At 41.9% G+C, this 21,483-nt stretch overlaps 3 protein-coding genes across 4 annotated transcripts in view; 1 reads left to right on the top strand and 2 right to left on the bottom strand.

Moving 5' to 3' along the window:
- The window catches only part of LOC131990883 (NACHT, LRR and PYD domains-containing protein 3-like), a 220,691-nt gene that overhangs the window by 137,411 nt on the left and 61,797 nt on the right, over positions 1-21,483 (bottom strand). The gene's annotated exons all lie outside the window — the stretch shown is intronic.
- zbtb1 (zinc finger and BTB domain containing 1) lies at positions 299-19,027 on the top strand. The gene is made up of 2 exons (XM_059356095.1): positions 299-433; positions 14,484-19,027. The coding sequence occupies exon 2, from the start codon at positions 14,488-14,490 to the stop codon at positions 16,531-16,533; it is 2,046 nt and encodes a 681-aa protein (XP_059212078.1). The 5' UTR covers positions 299-433; positions 14,484-14,487; the 3' UTR covers positions 16,534-19,027.
- The window catches only part of mthfd1a (methylenetetrahydrofolate dehydrogenase (NADP+ dependent) 1a, methenyltetrahydrofolate cyclohydrolase, formyltetrahydrofolate synthetase), a 12,578-nt gene continuing 12,064 nt past the window's right edge, over positions 20,970-21,483 (bottom strand). For both annotated transcript variants that reach the window (XM_059356133.1, XM_059356134.1), the window contains one exon: positions 20,970-21,126. The gene's annotated coding sequence lies outside the window, so the exon portion shown is untranslated. The remainder of the gene's footprint in view (positions 21,127-21,483) is intronic.

The raw sequence follows: 21,483 nt of genomic DNA, 5'->3' as shown, positions 1-21,483 counted from the left end.
GTCCTCGGTGCGTGGCGCTTCACGCAGCGGCAGTCTGCGGAAGTCCTTTCATCCCGCAGGAGGAGAACAAGAAGCGGCTGCTGCTCGTCTCACGGCCCGCCTCAACACCTCCAGCCTCCGGCCTGCAGCCCCAGCCCGGCCCGGGGACAGCTCCTCCAGCCCGGCCTGCAGCCCCAGCCCGGCCCGGGGACAGCTCCTCCAGCCCGGCCTGCAGCCCCAGCCCGGCCCGGGGACAGCTCCTCCAGCCCGGCCTGCAGCCCCAGCCCGGCCCGGGGACAGCTCCTCCAGCCCGGCCTGCAGCCCCAGCCCGGCCCGGGGACAGCTCCTCCAGCCCGGCCTGCAGCCCCAGCCCGGCCCGGGGACAGCTCCTCCAGCCTCCGGACCCCGGACACCTCCAGCCTCCGGACCCGGGACAGCGGCCTGCGGTGCCTCGGTGAGTGTGCGGGCCGGGGCCCGAGCCGCCTGGCGGGGCTCCGGGCCTGCTGGGTGCGGGAGGCGGTGCGGGGGCGGCGGGTCCGCGGTGCGGGAGAGATCTGACTGAGCTCCGTCACTGTGGCGGCATTTATAACTACCACATCCGGTCCGGATTTTCAAAATATGATTACACATACACATTGAGCGGTCTAGATTCGCTTCAGATGCCCCTTTTTATTATATAAATCATATTAATTAAATTATATGGAGCTTGTGTTTTATAATCCGGTCTGTGTTTGAATGTTTTTCACTGTTTTAGTAGTTATCAGTTCGTATCGTGGTTTTATTTTGAAGCTCCGCTCGGAGTGACTTCCGGTGTTGTTTGATGCTAGCGGCTGTTAGCTTCATGAAGCTAACAGCCGTAATCTCCATTTTATCCGCGGAGCCTCTCCCGGCTCGCCCCCTCCGTCCTCCCCGGGTCCTCCCCGGGGCTCGGGGGGTCCTCCCCGGGTCCTCCCCGGGGCTCGGGGGGTCCTCCCCGGGTCCTCCCCGGGGCTCGGCGGGTCCTCCCCGGGGCTCGGTGAAGGCTGCGGGGGCGAGACACTAAACAACAAAATCTGAGGCTGTTTTAGTGTTTTTGTCTCAAACAAACAGACAGAAAGTCTTTATTCTCCATGTGTCATTTAAAATAAACCAGTTAATCCTGTTAAAAACATTAAATTCTGCTGTTTACACAGAGCTGAGGGGAGAGGACAGGAGAGGCTGTTTACACAGAGCAGAGAGGAGAGGACAGGAGAGGCTGTTTACACAGAGCTGAGAGGAGAGGACAGGAGAGGCTGTTTACACAGAGCAGAGAGGAGAGGACAGGAGAGGCTGTTTACACAGAGCTGAGAGGAGAGGACAGGAGAGGCTGTTTACACAGAGCAGAGAGGAGAGGACAGGAGAGGCTGTTTACACAGAGCAGAGAGGAGAGGACAGGAGAGGCTGTTTACACAGAGCAGAGAGGAGAGGACAGGAGAGGCTGTTTACACAAAGCAGAGGGGAGAGGACAGGAGAGGCTGTTTACACAGAGCTGAGAGGAGAGGACAGGAGAGGCTGTTTACACAGAGCAGAGAGGAGAGGACAGGAGAGGCTGTTTACACAGAGCAGAGAGGAGAGGACAGGAGAGGCTGTTTACACAGAGCAGAGAGGAGAGGACAGGAGAGGCTGTTTACACAGAGCAGAGAGGAGAGGACAGGAGAGGCTGTTTACACAGAGCAGAGGGGAGAGGACAGGAGAGGCTGTTTACACAGAGCTGAGAGGAGAGGACAGGAGAGGCTGTTTACACAGAGCAGAGAGGAGAGGACAGGAGAGGCTGTTTACACAGAGCAGAGAGGAGAGGACAGGAGAGGCTGTTTACACAGAGCAGAGAGGAGAGGACAGGAGAGGCTGTTTACACAGAGCAGAGGGGAGAGGACAGGAGAGGCTGTTTACACAGAGCAGAGGGGAGAGGACAGGAGAGGCTGTTTACACAGAGCAGAGGGGAGAGGACAGGAGAGGCTGTTTACACAGAGCAGAGAGGAGAGGACAGGAGAGGCTGTTTACACAGAGCTGAGAGGAGAGGACAGGAGAGGCTGTTTACACAGAGCAGAGAGGAGAGGACAGGAGAGGCTGTTTACACAGAGCAGAGAGGAGAGGACAGGCTGTTTACACAGAGCAGAGAGGAGAGGACAGGAGAGGCTGTTTACACAGAGCAGAGAGGAGAGGACAGGAGAGGCTGTTTACACAGAGCAGAGAGGAGAGGACAGGCTGTTTACACAGAGCAGAGAGGAGAGGACAGGAGAGGCTGTTTACACAGAGCAGAGAGGAGAGGACAGGAGAGGCTGTTTACACAGAGCAGAGAGGAGAGGACAGGCTGTTTACACAGAGCAGAGAGGAGAGGACAGGCTGTTTACACAGAGCTGAGAGGAGAGGACAGGAGAGGCTGTTTACACAGAGCTGAGAGGAGAGGACAGGAGAGGCTGTTTACACAGAGCAGAGGGGAGAGGACAGGAGAGGCTGTTTACACAGAGCTGAGGGGAGAGGACAGGAGAGGCTGTTTACACAGAGCAGAGAGGAGAGGACAGGAGAGGCTGTTTACACAGAGCTGAGAGGAGAGGAGAGGACAGGAGAGTCTGTTTACACAGAGCAGAGGGGAGAGGACAGGAGAGGCTGTTTACACAGAGCTGAGAGGAGAGGACAGGAGAGGCTGTTTACACAGAGCAGAGAGGAGAGGACAGGAGAGGCTGTTTACACAGAGCAGAGAGGAGAGGACAGGAGAGGCTGTTTACACAGAGCTGAGAGGAGAGGACAGGAGAGGCTGTTTACACAGAGCTGAGAGGAGAGGAGAGGACAGGAGAGGCTGTTTACACAGAGCTGAGAGGAGAGGACAGGAGAGGCTGTTTACACAGAGCAGAGGGGAGAGGACAGGAGAGGCTGTTGTGAATGAATGCTTTATTTCGGTTACAAAAAACAAAAACAAAACAAAGACAAAATAAAATCATGTTTTTTACAAAAGAATCCATCAGACAGTAACTGAAACAGGACCAGGCTGACTTCTGCCTCCTGAACATCTACATGTAAACATTATAAACATTATAAACATTATATACATTATAAACATTATAAACATTATATACATTATAAACATTATATACATTATATACATTATATACATTGTATACATTATAAACATTATAAACATTATATACATTATAAACATTATAAACATGACATTATATACATTATATACATTATAAACATTATATACATTATATACATGACATTATATACATTATAGACATTATATACATGACATTATAAACATTATAAACATTATATACATTATAAACATTACATACATTATATACATTATAAACATTATAAACATGACATTATATACATTATATACATTATAAACATTATAAACATGACATTATATACATTATATACATTATAAACATTATATACATTATATACATGACATTATATACATTATATACATTATATACATTATATACATGACATTATATACATTATAAACATTATATACATTATATACATGACATTATATACATTATATACACGACATTAACTGAATAATTCACATCGTTACAAAACACATGATACCTTAAACTGAAAAATCATCATTTAGTCCATAATTCCATAATTTTACACCCAAAACTGACACACATCTGTACTTGAGATTAGTTCTGACTTTGTGAGTTTCAAACATTAATAACCCCTTTAAGTTATAAATCCATAAAGCCTTAATTTAAACATGTTTTGAATACAAACAGTAAGTTCAACAAATGAAGGTTCTTATTCAGTAGATCTCTTGTTTTGTAAAGGATAGAAATAGACTTGGATCATTTCTGTTTTATATATTTTAGGTGAGGCTTCCAACACATTTTATCATCTATTATTACTCCCAAAAACTTTGTTTCATATGCAAACATAACATATTTTAATGTATCACTTACAGTACAACTATAATTTATGTAAAGTATGAATCACTTTGGTCCCAACACTGATCCTTGTGGAACTCCACAGGTTACATGTTTAAGTTGAGATTTAATATCATCAATACTCACAAATTGAAACCTATTATTGATTAACCAAAGTTGTGCCATACCGTTCACATTTCTGTAGAAGTGAAGAGTGATCGATCGTATCAAATCAATAACCACGCCTACTCCAAACTGATTATTATCTATAGCGGTCGCAATGTTTTCTACAAATTCCATCACTGCTAATGATGTTGAGCGATTTCTCCTAAACCCATACTGATGGTCATTCAATAAATCATATTTATCAATAAAAAATCTAACCTCTTTACAAACAACTTTTCAATCATTTTAGAAAATGGAGGTAGTAAAGAAACTGGTCTGTAATGTGACACAGATTGCTTCTCTCCGTTTTTATAGATTGGGATCACTTTGGCTGTTTTCATCTTGAAAAGATTTGTTACAAATAGAAGTTAATGGCTCAAGGACACAAAAAATAACCTCTTTTATAAGTGACATATTTAGATCATTGCAATCAGTAGATGTTTTACTCTTAAATTCTCTTACTACTTCTAAAATGTCACTTTCACAAACTCCCCCGAGAAACATTGTGTGACATTTATTGAAAGCTAAATGAAAGGTTTCATCTTTTCCACCTGTAATAGAATCTCTTTTGCTTAATTAGGACCAACATTAACAAAGTAATGGTTGAACTCATTAACATGCTCTCAGTATCCTCCGTCACTGAGCTGTCACCTTTAACCCATTAAGGTCTAAAGCGCCTGTTAAACCTCTGGAGATCCTGAAAGACCCCCTAAAACCTGAAGTCTTTCTGGAAACTCAACACCTACTAAATAATAGATGTTTCAGCCTCTGTAGCAGATAGAAATGAAATTCAAAAAGTATTTGAGAGCTTATACCCGTGGCTTTCATACGAAGATGAGTTTATTTGTCCAAACCTTCAATAAAGTTTTTTTTTAAAAATCAACAAACTCAGCAAATGTTACATTTGACTGAATAAAAATCCTATGCATAATACTAATACATGCCCATTAGCAAGATGCTAACATGATATGACCACTGGAAGAACAAGACATAGTTCTCATTAGCCTACTGTAATTAATTTTTTTTTTTAAATATCATAATAATAATAATAATAATAATAATACATTTTATATATTGCAGTTTTCAGGGTACTCAACGACGCATAAAGTAATATAAGATATAAACAGTCATGATTTCTTATATCATCATCACAATCAATTATTATCATTATTAATATTAATATATTATTAATAATATTATTATTATCTCCAGATGGCCACAAATCTGTCTGTTCTTCGGTGAAAATATGTCGTCTAAAAACATATTCCTCATCCATAAATGCCGGTCGATTGGTTCCGAGGGTTCAAAGTCCAGATCAGCAATAAAATCATCGGCTGTTTTCATCAGATCTCTTCCGTCACTTCCTGCTGAGCTCCTCCGCTATAGATATATATACATATATATATATATATATTTATATATATATATATATATTCCTCCGCTATAGTCGTCTTCCTCCATGATTTGTAAGTTCTGGAAAAGTCCCATGATGCATTGCGACACTCCCGCATGTATTCTGATCATGATTCTGATGCATTTCATTGGCCAAGAGACCGAAAATAGGTGGAAAAAACTACAAATACTACAAAACGACGTATCCTCTGTCCCGCTTTAATGGTAGAAATGTGGTAATGCTTTCCCGCCGTCAATGGGTTAACTCTGTTTATTGGAAAACACCTGTCATTATGATGTTTGATCACCTCATTAATACACTCCGGGTAGCCTTCATATTCTTTTATATTTTAGAAACAATTGTTCGTAATACATCTTCTTTTGACATCACATAATAGACGTCAGTCTGTTTCTATATTTTTTATAATTATCCTCCCTTTCCTTTGTTCGATGCTTTTAAAATTCCTTATAGCTTGTTTTTCTTTTGACAAGCCTTGTCCAGTCCACCTGTCAGCCATGGGTTTCTACTCGTTTTAGGGTTTTGTGTAAACTTTTTCACTGGACAATATCTGAAAAACGTTTCAAAATGCATTGAAGCATCATTGGGATCCTCCTCGTGAACTTCCTGCCAGTCAGGATGGGCTGATCCAGTCCTGGGAGCTGCTCCTGGTCCTGGTGTGGTCCCTCTACCTCAACAATGAGTGGGACTCTTTCCTGAACAATCCATCTTATTGTTCTTTTCAACAATTGCAAAGACAGACAATGATCACTAATATCTGTCACTAATATGATCAATCAGAGTAGCGCTGTCCTTGGTTAGCTGCTGGGCTTTGGGATCAACGGATAGAAACCAAAACTGAACATAGCATCAATAAACTCAGCTGTTCTGATGATCATTTGACTTTAATAAATCAATGTTAAAGTCGCCACAAACAACACTCATCCTCCCTTTTTGTTTTTCAAGTATTTCCAAGATCTTTGTGTTGAAATGATCACAGCAGGACCTGCTGCAGCTGCTGAACATCTGTGATTCTCTCCACCTGAACCTCAAACACTCATCATTACTCCCCCAGCTCTTCATCATTACTCCACCAGCTCTCCATCATTACTCCACCAGCTCTCCATCATTACTCCACCAGCTCTCCATCATTACTCCACCAGCTCTCCATCATTACTCCACCAGCTCTCCATCACTACTCCACCAGCTCTTCATCATTACTCCACCAGCTCTTCATCATTACTCCCCCAGCTCTTCATCATTACTCCACCAGCTCTCCATCATTACTCCACCAGCTCTCCATCACTGCTCCACCAGCTCTCCATCATTACTCCACCAGCTCTCCATCATTACTCCACCAGCTCTTCATCATTACTCCACCAGCTCTCCATCATTACTCCACCAGCTCTCCATCATTACTCCACCAGCTCTTCATCATTACTCCACCAGCTCTTCATCATTACTCCACCAGCTCTCCATCATTACTCCACCAGCTCTCCATCATTACTCCACCAGCTCTCCATCATTACTCCACCAGCTCTCCATCATTACTCCACCAGCTCTCCATCATTACTCCACCAGCTCTCCATCATTACTCCACCAGCTCTTCATCATTACTCCACCAGCTCTCCATCATTACTCCACCAGCTCTCCATCATTACTCCACCTTGTCTCTGGTGTTGCTTCAGCAGTAAACTCTTCTTGGAACTGGTTAAGATCGTCTTTCATTAAAGACTGCTGCTGTTGGAGTGGATCACTGAAAACCCTTCTGTTAGTTTTTAACTTCCTCAGAATAATATTCACAGGTAAATTAACATTCTGATAGAAATGGATGTCTGGATCAATCAGTTTCTAACTCATTAAACCAATCATCTGGACGATCAAAAGATTTTAACTTTGTGTGTTCACACATTGTCATGGCCAGGTCTTGTTTCCCACATCACTCAGTAAACACAGAAATAATGACATTTCTCCATTAATTCATCATTTATATCTCTCGAGGTCTGTTCTGGTCTACCATTGGGTCTAATCAATACCAGCTCCTTCTCCAGAGTCCTGAATGAGCTTTTCCTTCTCCAGAGTCCTGAATGAGCTTTTCCTTCTCCAGAGTCCTGAATGAGCTTTTCCTTCTCCAGAGTCCTGAATGAGCTTTTCCTTCTCCAGAGTCCTGAATGAGCTTTTCCTTCTCCAGGAGTCCTGAATGAGCTTTTCCTTCTCCAGAGTCCTGAATGAGCTTTTCCTTCTCCAGGAGTCCTGAATGAGCTTTTCCTTCTCCAGAGTCCTGAATGAGCTTTTCCTTCTCCAGAGTCCTGAATGAGCTTTTCCTTCTCCAGAGTCCTGAATGAGCTTTTCCTTCTCCAGAGTCCTGAATGAGCTTTTCCTTCTCCAGAGTCCTGAATGAGCTTTTCCTTCTCCAGAGTCCTGAATGAGCTTTTCCTTCTCCAGAGTCCTGAATGAGCTTTTCCTTCTCCAGAGTCCTGAATGAGCTTTTCCTTCTCCAGAGTCCTGAATGAGCTTTTCCTTCTCCAGGAGTCCTGAATGAGCTTTTCCTTCTCCAGAGTCCTGAATGAGCTTTTCCTTCTCCAGGAGTCTTGAATGAGCTTTTCCTTCTCCAGAGTCCTGGATGAGCTTTTCCTTCTCCAGAGTCCTGAATGAGCTTTTCCTTCTCCAGGAGTCTTGAATGAGCTTTTCCTTCTCCAGGAGTCTTGCCTGTCGTGTGATTTCAGCATTTCTCTTTGTGAGATGCTCGTTAACATAAACTCCTGTCCCCTTCAGGTTCTTTCCCAGCTTTAGCACCTCTATTTTATGTTTTCTGTTCACACATGTGATTATGATAGTTGGCCTCTTGTTTTGTTTTTGTGGGACAGTGTGACTTTTTTTTTTTCTTTTTTCTTTTTTTTCTTTTTTTTGGCTGTTTTAGTTTTTATCTCAAACAAACAGACAGAAAGTCTTTATTCTCCACGTGTCATTTAAAATAAACCAGTTAATCCTGTTAAAAACATTAAATTATGCTGTTTACACAGAGCAGAGGGGAGAGGACAGGAGAGGCTGTTTACACAGAGCTGAGAGGAGAGGACAGGAGAGGCTGTTTACACAGAGCTGAGAGGAGAGGACAGGAGAGGCTGTTTACACAGAGCTGAGAGGACAGGACAGGAGAGGCTGTTTACACAGAGCAGAGAGGAGAGGACAGGAGAGGCTGTTTACACAGAGCAGAGAGGAGAGGACAGGAGAGGCTGTTTACACAGAGCAGAGGGGAGAGGACAGGAGAGGCTGTTTACACAGAGCAGAGAGGAGAGGACAGGAGAGGCTGTTTACACAGAGCAGAGAGGAGAGGACAGGAGAGGCTGTTTACACAGAGCAGAGAGGAGAGGTCAGGACTCAGAGTCTCTGTCAGATCATAAAAAGTCTTAAATCCAATCATTTTAATTTGAGACGTTACAAAGCCTTAAATTCTCCTAAAAATGTCACTTTAATGGTCTTAAATGTGATTGTGGAAGGTTTGTAAATGTATTAATGTGACTTTTATTTAAATCAAATAAACATCAACGTCAGTCCGACTGTTAAATGTTTTTAGATGTTTATTTACTGTCAATAACTCCAGACAGTAACTAAAGTAATAAATAAATAAACTAAAGTAATAAATAAATAAACTAAAGTAATAAATTAATTAACTAAAGTAATAAATAAATTAACTAAAGTAATAAATTCATTAACTAAAGTAATAAATTCATTAACTAAAGTAATAAATAAATTAACTAAAGTAATAAATAAATTAACTAAAGTAATAAATTCATTATCTAAAGTAAGAAATTCATTATCTAAAGTAATTTATTAATTAACTAAAGTAATAAATTCATTAACTAAAGTAATAAATTCATTAACTAAAGTAATAAATTAATTAACTAAAGTAATAAATTCATTATCTAAAGTAAGAAATTCATTATCTAAAGTAATTTATTAATTAACTAAAGTAATAAATTCATTATCTAAAGTAATTTATTAATTAACTAAAGTAATAAATTCAGTAACTAAAGTAATAAATTAATAAATATTTAATAAATTAACTAAAGTAATAAATGAATAAATATTTAATAAATTAACTAAAGTAATAAATTCATTATCTAAAGTAATTTATTAATTAACTAAAGTAATAAATTCAGTAACTAAAGTAATAAATTAATAAATATTTAATAAATTAACTAAAGTAATAAATTAATAAATATTTAATAAATTAACTAAAGTAATAAATTAATAAATATTTAATAAATTAACTAAAGTCACTCTGTTCTCCTTCGGCTCTTTGAACCTTTTTGGGTCTTTAATTGTTTCATTTTGTTCTTTAAAAAGTCATAAATGTGACTTAAAGTGTTTTATGTATAAATTCTCTTTTATTACATTGAAAGAAAAATAATGAATGAGAGAAATTCAACAAGTTTTCCTGATTTCTGTCGTTCTAACTGTTATTCTGCACCAAGACTGTTGGAGTTGTTCTGGTTGATGGTTCCACAGAGGATGATGCAGGATTTATTGATTATAGAGATTATAGAGATTATATTGATTACAGAGATCATATAGATTATATAGATTATATAGATTTTATAGATTATATAGATTATATTGATTATATTGATTATATAGATTTTATAGATTATAGAGATTATATAGATTGAATGTGTTGCAGTGAAACACAAATACACAGAGAAGAGAATGTTGTGGCTGTGAACGGTGGCGTTGAGGTTCTATATTTGGGTTCCTAGAGATATATTCTGTGTTTAGTGAATAATTAAATGGTTCTCCTGTAACTAGTTCTGTTGTTTTGGTTCTTTAGGTTCTCGCTCTGATCTCATTCTGCTCTTTAAACTCTTTTATCCTCTGATCAGCAAAATGTTTGTTTTCTTCGTTAGTTTTTGGAGGATTTTGTTCAAAACGTGGCAGAATTTCAACAGGAACATTAACAAAGTCCATGAGTTATTATCGGTGCATTCAAAATCTCTGTGAAGTGGATTTGATTGACAGTTTGAGTCGACACGATCTAATAAAGTTAACCTGCTGACCTAAAGCACCTGGAGGCTGCTGGGACAGGATCAAAGTGACCAAAAAATCACTAAAAAAAGACACAAAATTACTAAGAAAAGACACAAAATTACTTAAAAAATACTCAAAATGACCCAAAAAAGACACAAAATTACCAAAAAAAGACGCAAAATTCCCCATAAACAGTAATTAAAGGGACCTTCCACACACAACACGGTAAAGTGCCATTCATATAAAACTCACATTAAACTTTCATATCAAGGTGGGGGCCACAAAATATCATCACGAGGGCCACAATTGGCCCGCGGGCCGCCAGTTTGAGCCCCCTGACCTAAAGTCTGCATGTTCAGACTGATCAACAGGATCTGTTAGAAAAATTGCATGAGTAAACTTTGAAAATTGAATAATCTGACAGCAACAGGAAAATACCTCACCAGTTATTTCTGCGCAGCCTTTGATGGGGATGATGAGCTGGAGTCGTCCCAGTTCCCAGTTTAACATATTTTATTACAATACGTCCAGAAATGTGAATGACAGAGCTCTGGGATTCACTTTACCTGTCCCTGATACACAGACAGGCTTCAGGTCATGAAGTCTGAAAACCTCGTCTCTGCTCTAAAACCCAGTTTTACACTAACGTAGTTTAATTATATCATGAAGGTAGATTTCCTCCAGGAAGTCCCGCCCTCCCCCTCGCTGATTGGCCAGTCTTCTTTCACACCGTCACACATCAGGCCACCTGGGCATCCAATCCCTGCTGCCCAGGACGAGGTCATGTGACCTGCTAACAAACCTGTTATGACGAACATACTGCCTTATTATGACCTACAGAAATATAACAAGAGCCAACTATTCTTCAGTATCTGGCCCATTTCAGAATTGCGGGTACATTTGAAGTTTAGAAAAATTAAGAATTTTATGTAATTTTTTTCCATAAAACCTTTTTCATTCCCATAGAGAATACTTTAAATTTAACACTTCCAGCATTTGCCAAGCTTAAACATGTAAGATTTAAAATACTGAATGTGAAAATCATGGTAGCAACAGTAAAATCAGTCAACTCTGTTGCAGACAGATTAGGGTAAATATGTATAGTCCTCAGATGTAATACAGTTTAAAACCATTTCTTTCCTAAGAGAACTTTTGTCTTTACATCAGCTAATTCAACTTTACATTTTCTAAGATAAAGATTCTTTTTTCAGGTAAACATTTCAGTAAAAACATTGACACATTTAATTGGAAAGTTGCCAAGACAGTTTGGATTTTCTCTAAATATTGCTCCAAAAATGAATGAAACGCTTTGAAATTTCATGTATAGTGAGAAAGTTAATTATGACACAGCTTCTGGTTAGTTTGTCAACAATAAAACATATTTAATTCAATTTTTTTTAAAATAAAACTGTGAGAAACAGAGTTGACGCCTATGTAAATGGAGTTGACATGAATAACAGAGTTGACAAACTATGTGTGAAAGGCCAAAAACAGTAACTCTGTTATCATTAAAATGTTGACACATGTAACAGAGTTGACAATAACAGAGTTGACATTTTCCACCATTTTGTGCTTTAACTCCACATGCTAGCTTAAAACCAGATACCACATGTCATGAATAAAACCATACTTTTATGAATTTTCATCATATAATTGTTTGTTTTAATGACAGATTCACTAGAATATCATAGTAACAGAATTGTCATATAATTAATCTACTGTTGGAGAGAGAAAGTTAAACATTCATTAATTCCCTCCAAATCTTCTCTGCAAGAGGAAGTGACATCACTGGCTGCAGGTCACATGTTTTATTTGAATGCTGGAGGTTTTTTATATGGTTTTATAACAGAGATAACAGAGTTGACCGGATCACAGGGACAGATAAAAAATATATATTTTTAATGTTGAAATCTCATTTATTACAGAAAATAAATACTCTGTGCAACTGTAAGTATAAGTATTTATAGAATTAGCACAAAAAAACTGCTAATTTTAATGAATTATTTTATGTTAATTCAACATGAACATGTGAATCACAAGCTGAAGACAGCCAACAATTGGTGGATAGGAATCATTTAATGAATATTTTACATATAAATTGTGGCTAAAATACACACCAATCATTATTATTGGTGAACATTCAATATAATTAGCAATATTATTTAAAACAGATCCAGTAAATACTTTTTTAGGGGGAAATAATCAAAGGTTTTACTGGGAGACGCGAAATGTACCCGCAATTCTGAAATCACCCATCTACATGTTCTTTTAAAGGTTAAACAATATAAGACAGACAATACTATTTTGTGATTATAGAATCTTAATCAGTTTAAGCAAATGGAATATATGTAATTAAAGTAATCATAGTTTTCTACATCAACATTAACACACAAACACAATCAATGCATCAAAATCATATTACCTGATTAATATAAATGCATAGAGATAGACATTATCAAGGTTCAGTGAATTACGCATGCATAGTGACCTGTGATGACTGTTGGAGAAGAATCACAAAGAGGAAAAGAGAAGAAGACAGTAACATTTCATTTTCAACAAGTATAATATTCAAATCATTCTAACAGATCTAAACAGGACAATTAGTGTTTCAACTGGTTTAACCCTTTGATGTTCAACATATAAACTCCTTCTAATGACCAACATGGTCTAAATGACCCTCATTCATTCATCCCCATGTTATTAATGCTGCTGTGTGTCTGAATATCTTTTTATTATTACAACAGATCATTATATCCATTTTCCTTTCATACTTTATGAAGAAAACTAGTTTTTGTATTATTCCATCAAGTTTCCACACATGGGTCTAAAATGACCTTGTGCATTAGAAGAGTAGTGATACAAAAAGTGATTCACTAAATGAACAATGTGAGTATATGTGTAACTATGTTTGTCTTATTTTGAAGGTTTAACTTTAAAAGAGTTGTTAGAACCACCAGATTACATTGGAAAATCACATATTTTAACATTTGAGACTTATTAGAGCCACCAAATAATCATTTCCATTGGAAAAAACACCAATTTAACAAAATAGGATAGTTAATATTTGTGTCTTCTTTGTCAGGTTTTAAACTGGTGACAACATATAAACACCTTCTAATGCACAACATGGGTCAGAAATCACCTTGTGCTTTAGAAGAGGAGTGATAAAACAAGGGTTTTTATTCAAAAAGTAAGAAATGAAAACAAGAAATTGGGATGTATGATGATCTAAAACAAGTTATTGGAGGAAAACCTGCAATACTGAATGATGAAATTAATTTATTGCAAAGATATAGAATATAAAAACTCAGTTGGGTCACTTTAATCCAGGGGTCTCTAACTGGCGGCCCGTGGGCCAATTATGGCCCTCGTGACGATATTTTGTGGCCCCCACCTTGATATGAAAGTTTAATGTGAGTTTTATATGAATGGCACTTTACCGTGTTGTGTGTGGAAGGTCCCTTTAATTACTTTTTATGGGGAATTTTTTGTCTTTTCCGTAATTTTGTGTCTTTTTTAAATTTTGTGTCTTTTTTAGTAATTGTGAGTATTTTTTTTGGTCATTTTGTGTCTTTAAAAAAAATAATAATTTTGTGTCTTTTTTGGTAATTCTGTGTATTTTTTTGTCATTTTGCGTCTTTTTTTGTAATTTTGTGTCTTTTTTTTAAGTCATTTTAGGGTTTTTTTCTGTGGTTTTGTGTATTTTTTGGGTCATTTTTGGCTTTAAAAAAATAACAATTTTGTGTCTTTTTGTCATTTTGTGTCTTTTTTAAGTATTTTAGTGTTTTTTCAGTTTTTTTGTTTGTTTTTTTTGGTCATTTCGATACTGCCTCCAGCGGCCCCCTGCTTTAGACCCGTGTTGTGCATCAAAGGGTTAAGTTGAAAGTCTTTCACGTCGTTGCTGATAAACGACGTGATGTTTTGTAACTGTGTTCTGTGTTGTGTAAGCTTCGTTGTGTTGCTGTGAAAAATGTAAAGCGTGATGAAGACCAGAAGCGTGACCTTGTGTCCCCGTGTCCCTGCAGGGCGATGGCGAGGCCGAGCCACAGCGATCACGTCCTCCAGCAGCTCAACAACCAGAGGGAGTGGGGCTTCCTGTGCGACTGCCTCATCGCCATCGGGGACATCTACTTCAGGGCGCACAAGGCCGTGCTGGCCGCCTGCAGCTCCTACTTCAGGATGATGTTCATCCGGGACCAGCAGGGCGCCGGGCGTCTGGACCTCAGCAACATGCAGATCAGCGCCGAGTGCTTCGACCTCATCCTGCAGCTCATGTACCTCGGACGCATCGTGGTGGGCAGCTACGAGTTCGAGGAGCTCAAGGCCTCCATGGCGTACCTGCAGATGTACTACATCCCCGACTCTCTGGAGGACCTCAGAGACATCCGGAGCTCCAACCTGACCCCGTCCTCCTCCGCCTCCTCCTCCAGCTCCTCCACCGGCCCCGCCGGCGGGAAGATGATGTTCGGAGTCCGCATGTACGAGCAGAAGAGGCCCCCTGCGCCGGAGGCGGAGCATTTACCGAAAGCCGTCAGCAGCGCCGCGGGGCGCCCCGCCGTCCCAGCGGCCGCCAGCAGACCGGCGGTGGCTGAGGAGGTGGTGACCACGCCTCTGATCGTGGCGCCGCCGGTGGTGGACGGAGCGGCCGACCAGCCGTGCGACCTGAGAAAGAGGTCCGGCGGCGGCAGGAGTTCGGCTCTCAAAGACCGTCCTCGCTTCGGACGCACGTACACCTGCGACGACTGCGGCTTCGTCTTCAGCTGCGAGAAACTTCTAATCGAACACATCCTGACCTGCACCAACAGGAAGGCCTTCCACCAGCCCAGAGCCAACGCCGAGGGCGACAACGACTCCAGCAAAGCGGAGAGCTCCACCTCGGAGAGCGTCGAGGAGCACAGGGTCATCTGTAAAGGCGAGGAGGATTGGCCCGAGGCCCGGGACAACTCTGACCTCGCCATCAGGTCGGTGGCAGCCGGGACAGACGGCGAGCCCGGGTCCACCAGGAGCATCTCCATCAAGACGGAACCAGAAGAAAGCATGTTTCCTGAGATAGAGGTGGTCCGGGTCGGCGAGCACGCCGCCAGAGACTGTCGAGCACGCTTCAGCGAAGCCGCACGGAAAGACTCGCGGAGGGAGAAAACCGGGTCGGACCGAGAGCCGGAGCCCGGCGTCTCGGGGATGGATAACAGCAGTGAGCCTTTTGAGGGCCACATGTCCAGCAGCGACGATTCAGGAATCCCTGCGAAGCTTCGTAAGGTCAAAGATGAGAAGCAGGACGCCGACTGCGCCCCCTGCGAACTGTGCGGCGCTCTGTTAACGGAGGAGGACAAGTCGGCCCACTACCTGTCCAACCACATGGGTCACATCTGCGCCTGTGGGAGGTGTGGTCAGGTGCTGATCAAAGGCCGCCAGCTCCAGGAGCACGCCGAGCGCTGCGGCGAATCCCAGGGCGGCGAATCGGAGGAGGATGAGGCGTCCCTGCCGGAGGAGCCCCAGGGGATGGAGGAGGGCCTGCTGGAGGCGGCCGACCTGGCCTGCCCTCACTGCGGGATGCTGTTCCAGAACGAGAGCCTGGCGCTGGAGCACGCCCTGTCCTGCCACGAGCAGGAGCTGTTCCGCCCGGCGCTGCTGGAGGAGGGCGCCGAGCCGGACCACCGCCGCAAACACTTCTGCAGCATCTGCGGCAAAGGCTTCTACCAGCGCTGCCACCTGCGGGAGCACTACACCGTCCACACCAAGGAGAAGCAGTTCACCTGTCAGACCTGCGGGAAGCAGTTCCTGCGGGAGCGCCAGCTCCGCCTGCACACCGACATGCACAAAGGCATGGCGCGCTACGTGTGCCCCGTCTGCGACCAGGGAACCTTCCTCAAACACGACCACGTCCGACACATGATCTCACACCTGTCGGCCGGGGAAACCATCTGCCAGGTGTGTTTCCAGATCTTCCCCGGCGGAGAGCAGCTGGAGAAGCACATGGACGTCCACCTGTACATCTGCGGCGTCTGCGGAGAGAAGTTCCGCCTGCGTAAAGACATGAGGAGCCACTATAACTCCAAGCACACCAAGAGACTATAGGAGCGCCTCAGTCCTCCGCATTTATAGTCCTTTGTTACTAAAAAAAAGCCATAAATGTGAGAACAAATGTATGCACTTGAACACCAAAAAGATGACTTTTTTTAATCTGCACTTTTAAAGTATATGCATAACCTAAACGGGGCGTTCACACTGCGAGCAGCCGGCGCCGCTCTGAAACAGGAAGCGGTCACAGCTCCACAATCAGGATTCTATGAGGTTCCTTAAGCGAAACAATCACATCAGACGGGAAACAATCACGTGAGGAAGCTCCTCAGCTCCTCAGCTAACCAGCTACATAAACTAAATAGATATTAATATTTATAAGGAAGCTGGGCTTTTATAAACAGGTTGCTATATGTAAACATGAGGTGTGCACGGACGTAATTTTAGGGGGGGACACAGGGGACATGCAGTTTTTACATCCAAAAGAGAAGCATCAGGCACTAGGACCAAGCGGAAAACGGCCGCTCAAACTGAAGTTTCCCTTAAATAAAATGTATTATTATCATTATTATCAAATTGACCCTTGTTCACTTTTCATTTACGTCAAAAAGAGGATTTTCTTCCATACAACTGACAAAAAATTACAGTGTTCTCTGTCTCTCGTTTCAAATAAAATTGATGATCACTACTGAAAGACAATTTATTCAATTTCTCCCCACCTGTTATATTCCTGGTCAGTGTGACCTGCCCACCACTGGGTGGCGCTATGCTAATGAGGTCTGTTTACCATATATTCCAAAAAAATAAGTGTGAAATTGGTGAAATTCACTAACAAGGTGAAACACAGAATTGGGTGATAATGTTTTGCTACGTTTACGTTTACAAAAGTTCAAACCAAAAAAGGGAACAGTAAACTTAAAAGTAACAATATAAAACTAGAAGAACTACCAGAAAACACAGTGAAGTGAAAGAGTTTTATTAAAGTCACTTGTGCCCCCCCACCTCTCAAATCAAAATGTCGTCCATGGAGGTGTGTATCAGGTCATTAAAACATCAAACAGATTCTTAAAACTGTCCAAAAACACCAGAAAACCCCTTTAAAACTTGTTTAGCACTCAACCAATCAAAGTGATGCCATTAATAACTCATTAATAACTCATTAATAACTCTGGTTCTAAGGGTTTGTGTTGGCTCCGTGGTCGTGCTGCTCACAGTGTTGAACGTACGGGAAGACGAAGCCAACGGCGACAATCACGACCGGAGCGCTTTGATCAGCTCGTTCCCCAGAATACTAAAGTCTACGAAACACACTTCAGATTCATGACGTTACACAACAACAAACAACAACAACAACAGCAGCAGCTCCAGTGGCCATTTCAGTAAAAATATTGGTTATTTGGAACACGCTGACGGTGATCGGACACGTTCTGTCTCCTGGCGCTAACCGCTCGGGTCGAGAGAGGCGGAAATTTCCGGTAAATTTCCAGAAACTTTCCATGGGAAGTTAGGCTGGGGGAATTTTGGAAATATTAAAAACATACAAAAAAACCCTGAGACATCAGCAGAAGTTTTATTATTTCATTGAGCAACAAAAACATACGGAGATCGCTGCAACTAAAGAAAACACAAATACACAAAACTCAAGCAAACTGAGAAAACATCTTCATCAATCTGACAACAAGAGCAGCATTTAGAATACAAGGACCACAACACAACAGAAGTGTTTCCAGAGGACACTTAAAAATGATGCACACGTCTGGACACGCTGGATATTATCACGTTATTTCAACATAATTATATTTTCATTTATAACGTGATTTATAGCATTAGCCCGCTAGCCCTCATCAATCACATTGCAGTTAAACAAATCAAATAAATGAATAATGAATGATGCTAGCATGCTAATGTTAGCATGCTATCGATCGCCAGCAGACGTTAGCACGCTATGATCAGCCGCTAATGTTAGTATGCTATGATCAGCCGCTAATGTTAGTATGCTATGATCAGCCGCTAATGTTAGCATGCTATGATTAGCAGCTAACATTAGCACGTTATGATCAGCCGCTAATGTTGGCATGCTTTGATCAGCAGCTAACATTAGCACGCTATGATCAGCCGCTAATGTTAGCATGTTATGATCAGCAGCTAACATTAGCACGCTATGATCAGCCGCTAATGTTGGCATGCTTTGATCAGCAGCTAACGTTACAATGTGAAATCATTATATTGAAATACGGTGATAATATCAAGCTTGTCCAGGCATGGCCCCTACAAGGGGGCGTGGCCCATATAAGGGGGCGTGGTCTCTACAAGGGGGCGTGGTCTCTACGTGGGTCGTGCATGTTATTGAGGACTCACAGATTTATTTAAGTGTTCTTGCATGAATCTGGTTGTTTTGGTCCAGATTATGCTAAAATATATTCCCCGACTATAACTCTGTTCAGACCTCCAGTTGTTCCCATGGAGAGTTTCCAACATGGCGCCCAGCGACTCGCTGTTGACTCTAACGCCTACAGTGGTCGGTGCCTTCACTGTAAGGCAGTGATGCATGCTGGGGGATGAACAGTGATGCATGCTGGGGGATAGGAGCAGAACTCTAGAAGCTGCTACCATCTGGTTCTGACGCCTCTCTTCATATTTGAGCTTCGTCTGACTCGTGTTTCCGTGCAGAATAAAATCGACCCTGTTCCCGTTATAAAGCGTTAGAACACGCCCACCTCAGGTTCTCGGCGTTCTGCGGCGGGGAGGAACCGTTCTGACGGGTCTGTTGCCTTATGAGTCCGCTGACCAAACACCTGGTAGAGCCCACTGTAGAGAAGCCCAGACACATCAGAACCTACAAGAACCAGAATCCACTTCACATCCGACTCAGAACCAGGTCCAGACCAGAACCAGGTTCCTTCAGAGTCCTAAAAGTTTGAGAAATGTTTGTTTTAGGGAGCTGTCAATCAAATATTAGCTCCTCCCACTTTAAACAGGTTAAAGAGTTTAAAAAGCAGCTGAGTGCCCCCCAGACCACCAGACCCCCCCCCAGACCACCAGACCCCCCCCAGACTACCAGACCCCTAGACCACCAGACCCACCCCAGACCACCAGACCCCCCCAGACTACCAGACCACCAGACCCCCCCAGACTATCAGACCCCCCCAGACCACCAGACCCCCCCAGACTACCAGACCCCTAGACCACCAGACCCCCCCAGACTACCAGACCCCCAAAGACCACCAGACCCCCCCAGACTATCAGACCACCAGACCCCCCCCCCCCAGACCCCTAGACCACCAGACCCCCCCAGACTACCAGACCCCCCTCTGACTGAGGTTCTACATGTTCTGATGTTCTGCAGGTTCTTCATGTGTTCTGCAGGTCCAGGTGGTTCTGTTTGAGTCTTTCTGAATCTCTTCAATAAATAAAAGTGAATTTCTGTTTGTCAAGAAGAGTCCGTCTGTTTTCTTCTATTATTACTGTTATTAATATTATTGTTATTGTTATTGATATTACTATAATAATTATTATTAATTTTATTATTACTATTGTTATTATTAATAATAATATTTTGTTATTAATATTGATATTACCATTAATATTTATATTACTATTATTTATATTATTATTGATATTAATATATTATTATCCTTTGTATTCCCTGTATCTATAATAATCACCACTATTATTATTGTTGTTATGATGCGTGATGAAGCTGCTCCTGTTTCCGCTGTGATAAAAATAGATTCCTGAGAGAACAGACGATCTGATCCTGATCCTGACGGGATTAAACGTTTGTTAATCTGATGGAGCCACCTGGTGACCTCTGACCTCTGAGTGTCAGTACAACAATCATCCAGCTGCACCAGGCGGCAACCTCCGGGTCTGCGTTCTACAGAGACTCCAGCAGGGGGCGCTGAGTGTGGCTGCAGAAACATTTCTGTCCATTCATTTCAGTGCAAAATGAGAAAACTTGTCACTTGATTTATCACACGTCTTTTTACATTTTTTTAGTTCATTTCACATCTCTTTTAGTCAGTTGTGTCTTTTGGTCATTTTATGTATTTTTTAAGTCATTTTGCCTCTTTTTACGTGTTTTTTGGTCATTCTACGTCTTTTAAGTCATTTTGTGTCTTTTTGTCATATATATATAAGAAAGAAGGTTAAAATACTGGAGATTTATGGGAAAATACTAATACGGGAGGACGGCAGGACAGAAGGTTCAAATACGGGACTTTCCCGGCCAAAACACGACACTTGACAGGTGTGTTAGGTGAAGTTAAAGTGTGAACGCGTCCACTCACTCACTCACTCACTCACTTGTTCTCTTGTTCACTAATTCATTCTCTCACTCACTCATTTACTCGTCCACTCACTCACTCACTCACTCACTCGTTCTCTCACTCACTCATTCACTCGCTCACTCTGCTGATATTTGAAAGAAAACAAACGTTGCTCGTTCAGGTTGGATTCTTTACTGACGTTGAACAGGAAACAGGAAACAACTTGTTGGTCACTTCTGGGGATTATAAAATGTTTTTATATCATCAACGATCGTTAATCAATCATCAAAACATTTCTGATCATACTTCTGATCACTTCCTGTTGCTGGGACGTCTCTGCTGCCATGACGACCGGCGGTCTCTCCACGCTGCTGCAGAGCACCTGAAACCAGCAGGAGGCGCCACTGTCATCACCAGCCAATCAGATCAGGACCTCACTCACTCACTCACTCACTCGTTCTCTGGTTCATTCACTCACTTGCTCACTCACTAAATCGTTCTCTTGTTCACTCCCTTGTTCACTCATTCGCTCACTTGCTCGTTTTCTCATTCCCTCACTCACTCAATAAATGTTCGTTCACTCGTTCACTCACTCGTTCACTCCCTTGTTAACTCACTCACTCACTCGTTTTCTCGCTCACTCACTCGCTCACTCACTCAATAAAATGTTTGTTCACTCACTCACTCACTAGTTTGTTCACTCAGTCACTCACTCTCTCATTTGTTCACTTGCTAGCTC

This window comes from Centropristis striata, chromosome 18 (assembly GCF_030273125.1).
Source record: "Centropristis striata isolate RG_2023a ecotype Rhode Island chromosome 18, C.striata_1.0, whole genome shotgun sequence".
Classification (NCBI taxonomy): Eukaryota; Metazoa; Chordata; class Actinopteri; order Perciformes; family Serranidae; genus Centropristis; species Centropristis striata.
Note: the sequence above shows the minus strand (reverse complement) of the source record. Positions and strands in the feature narration are given on the sequence as shown.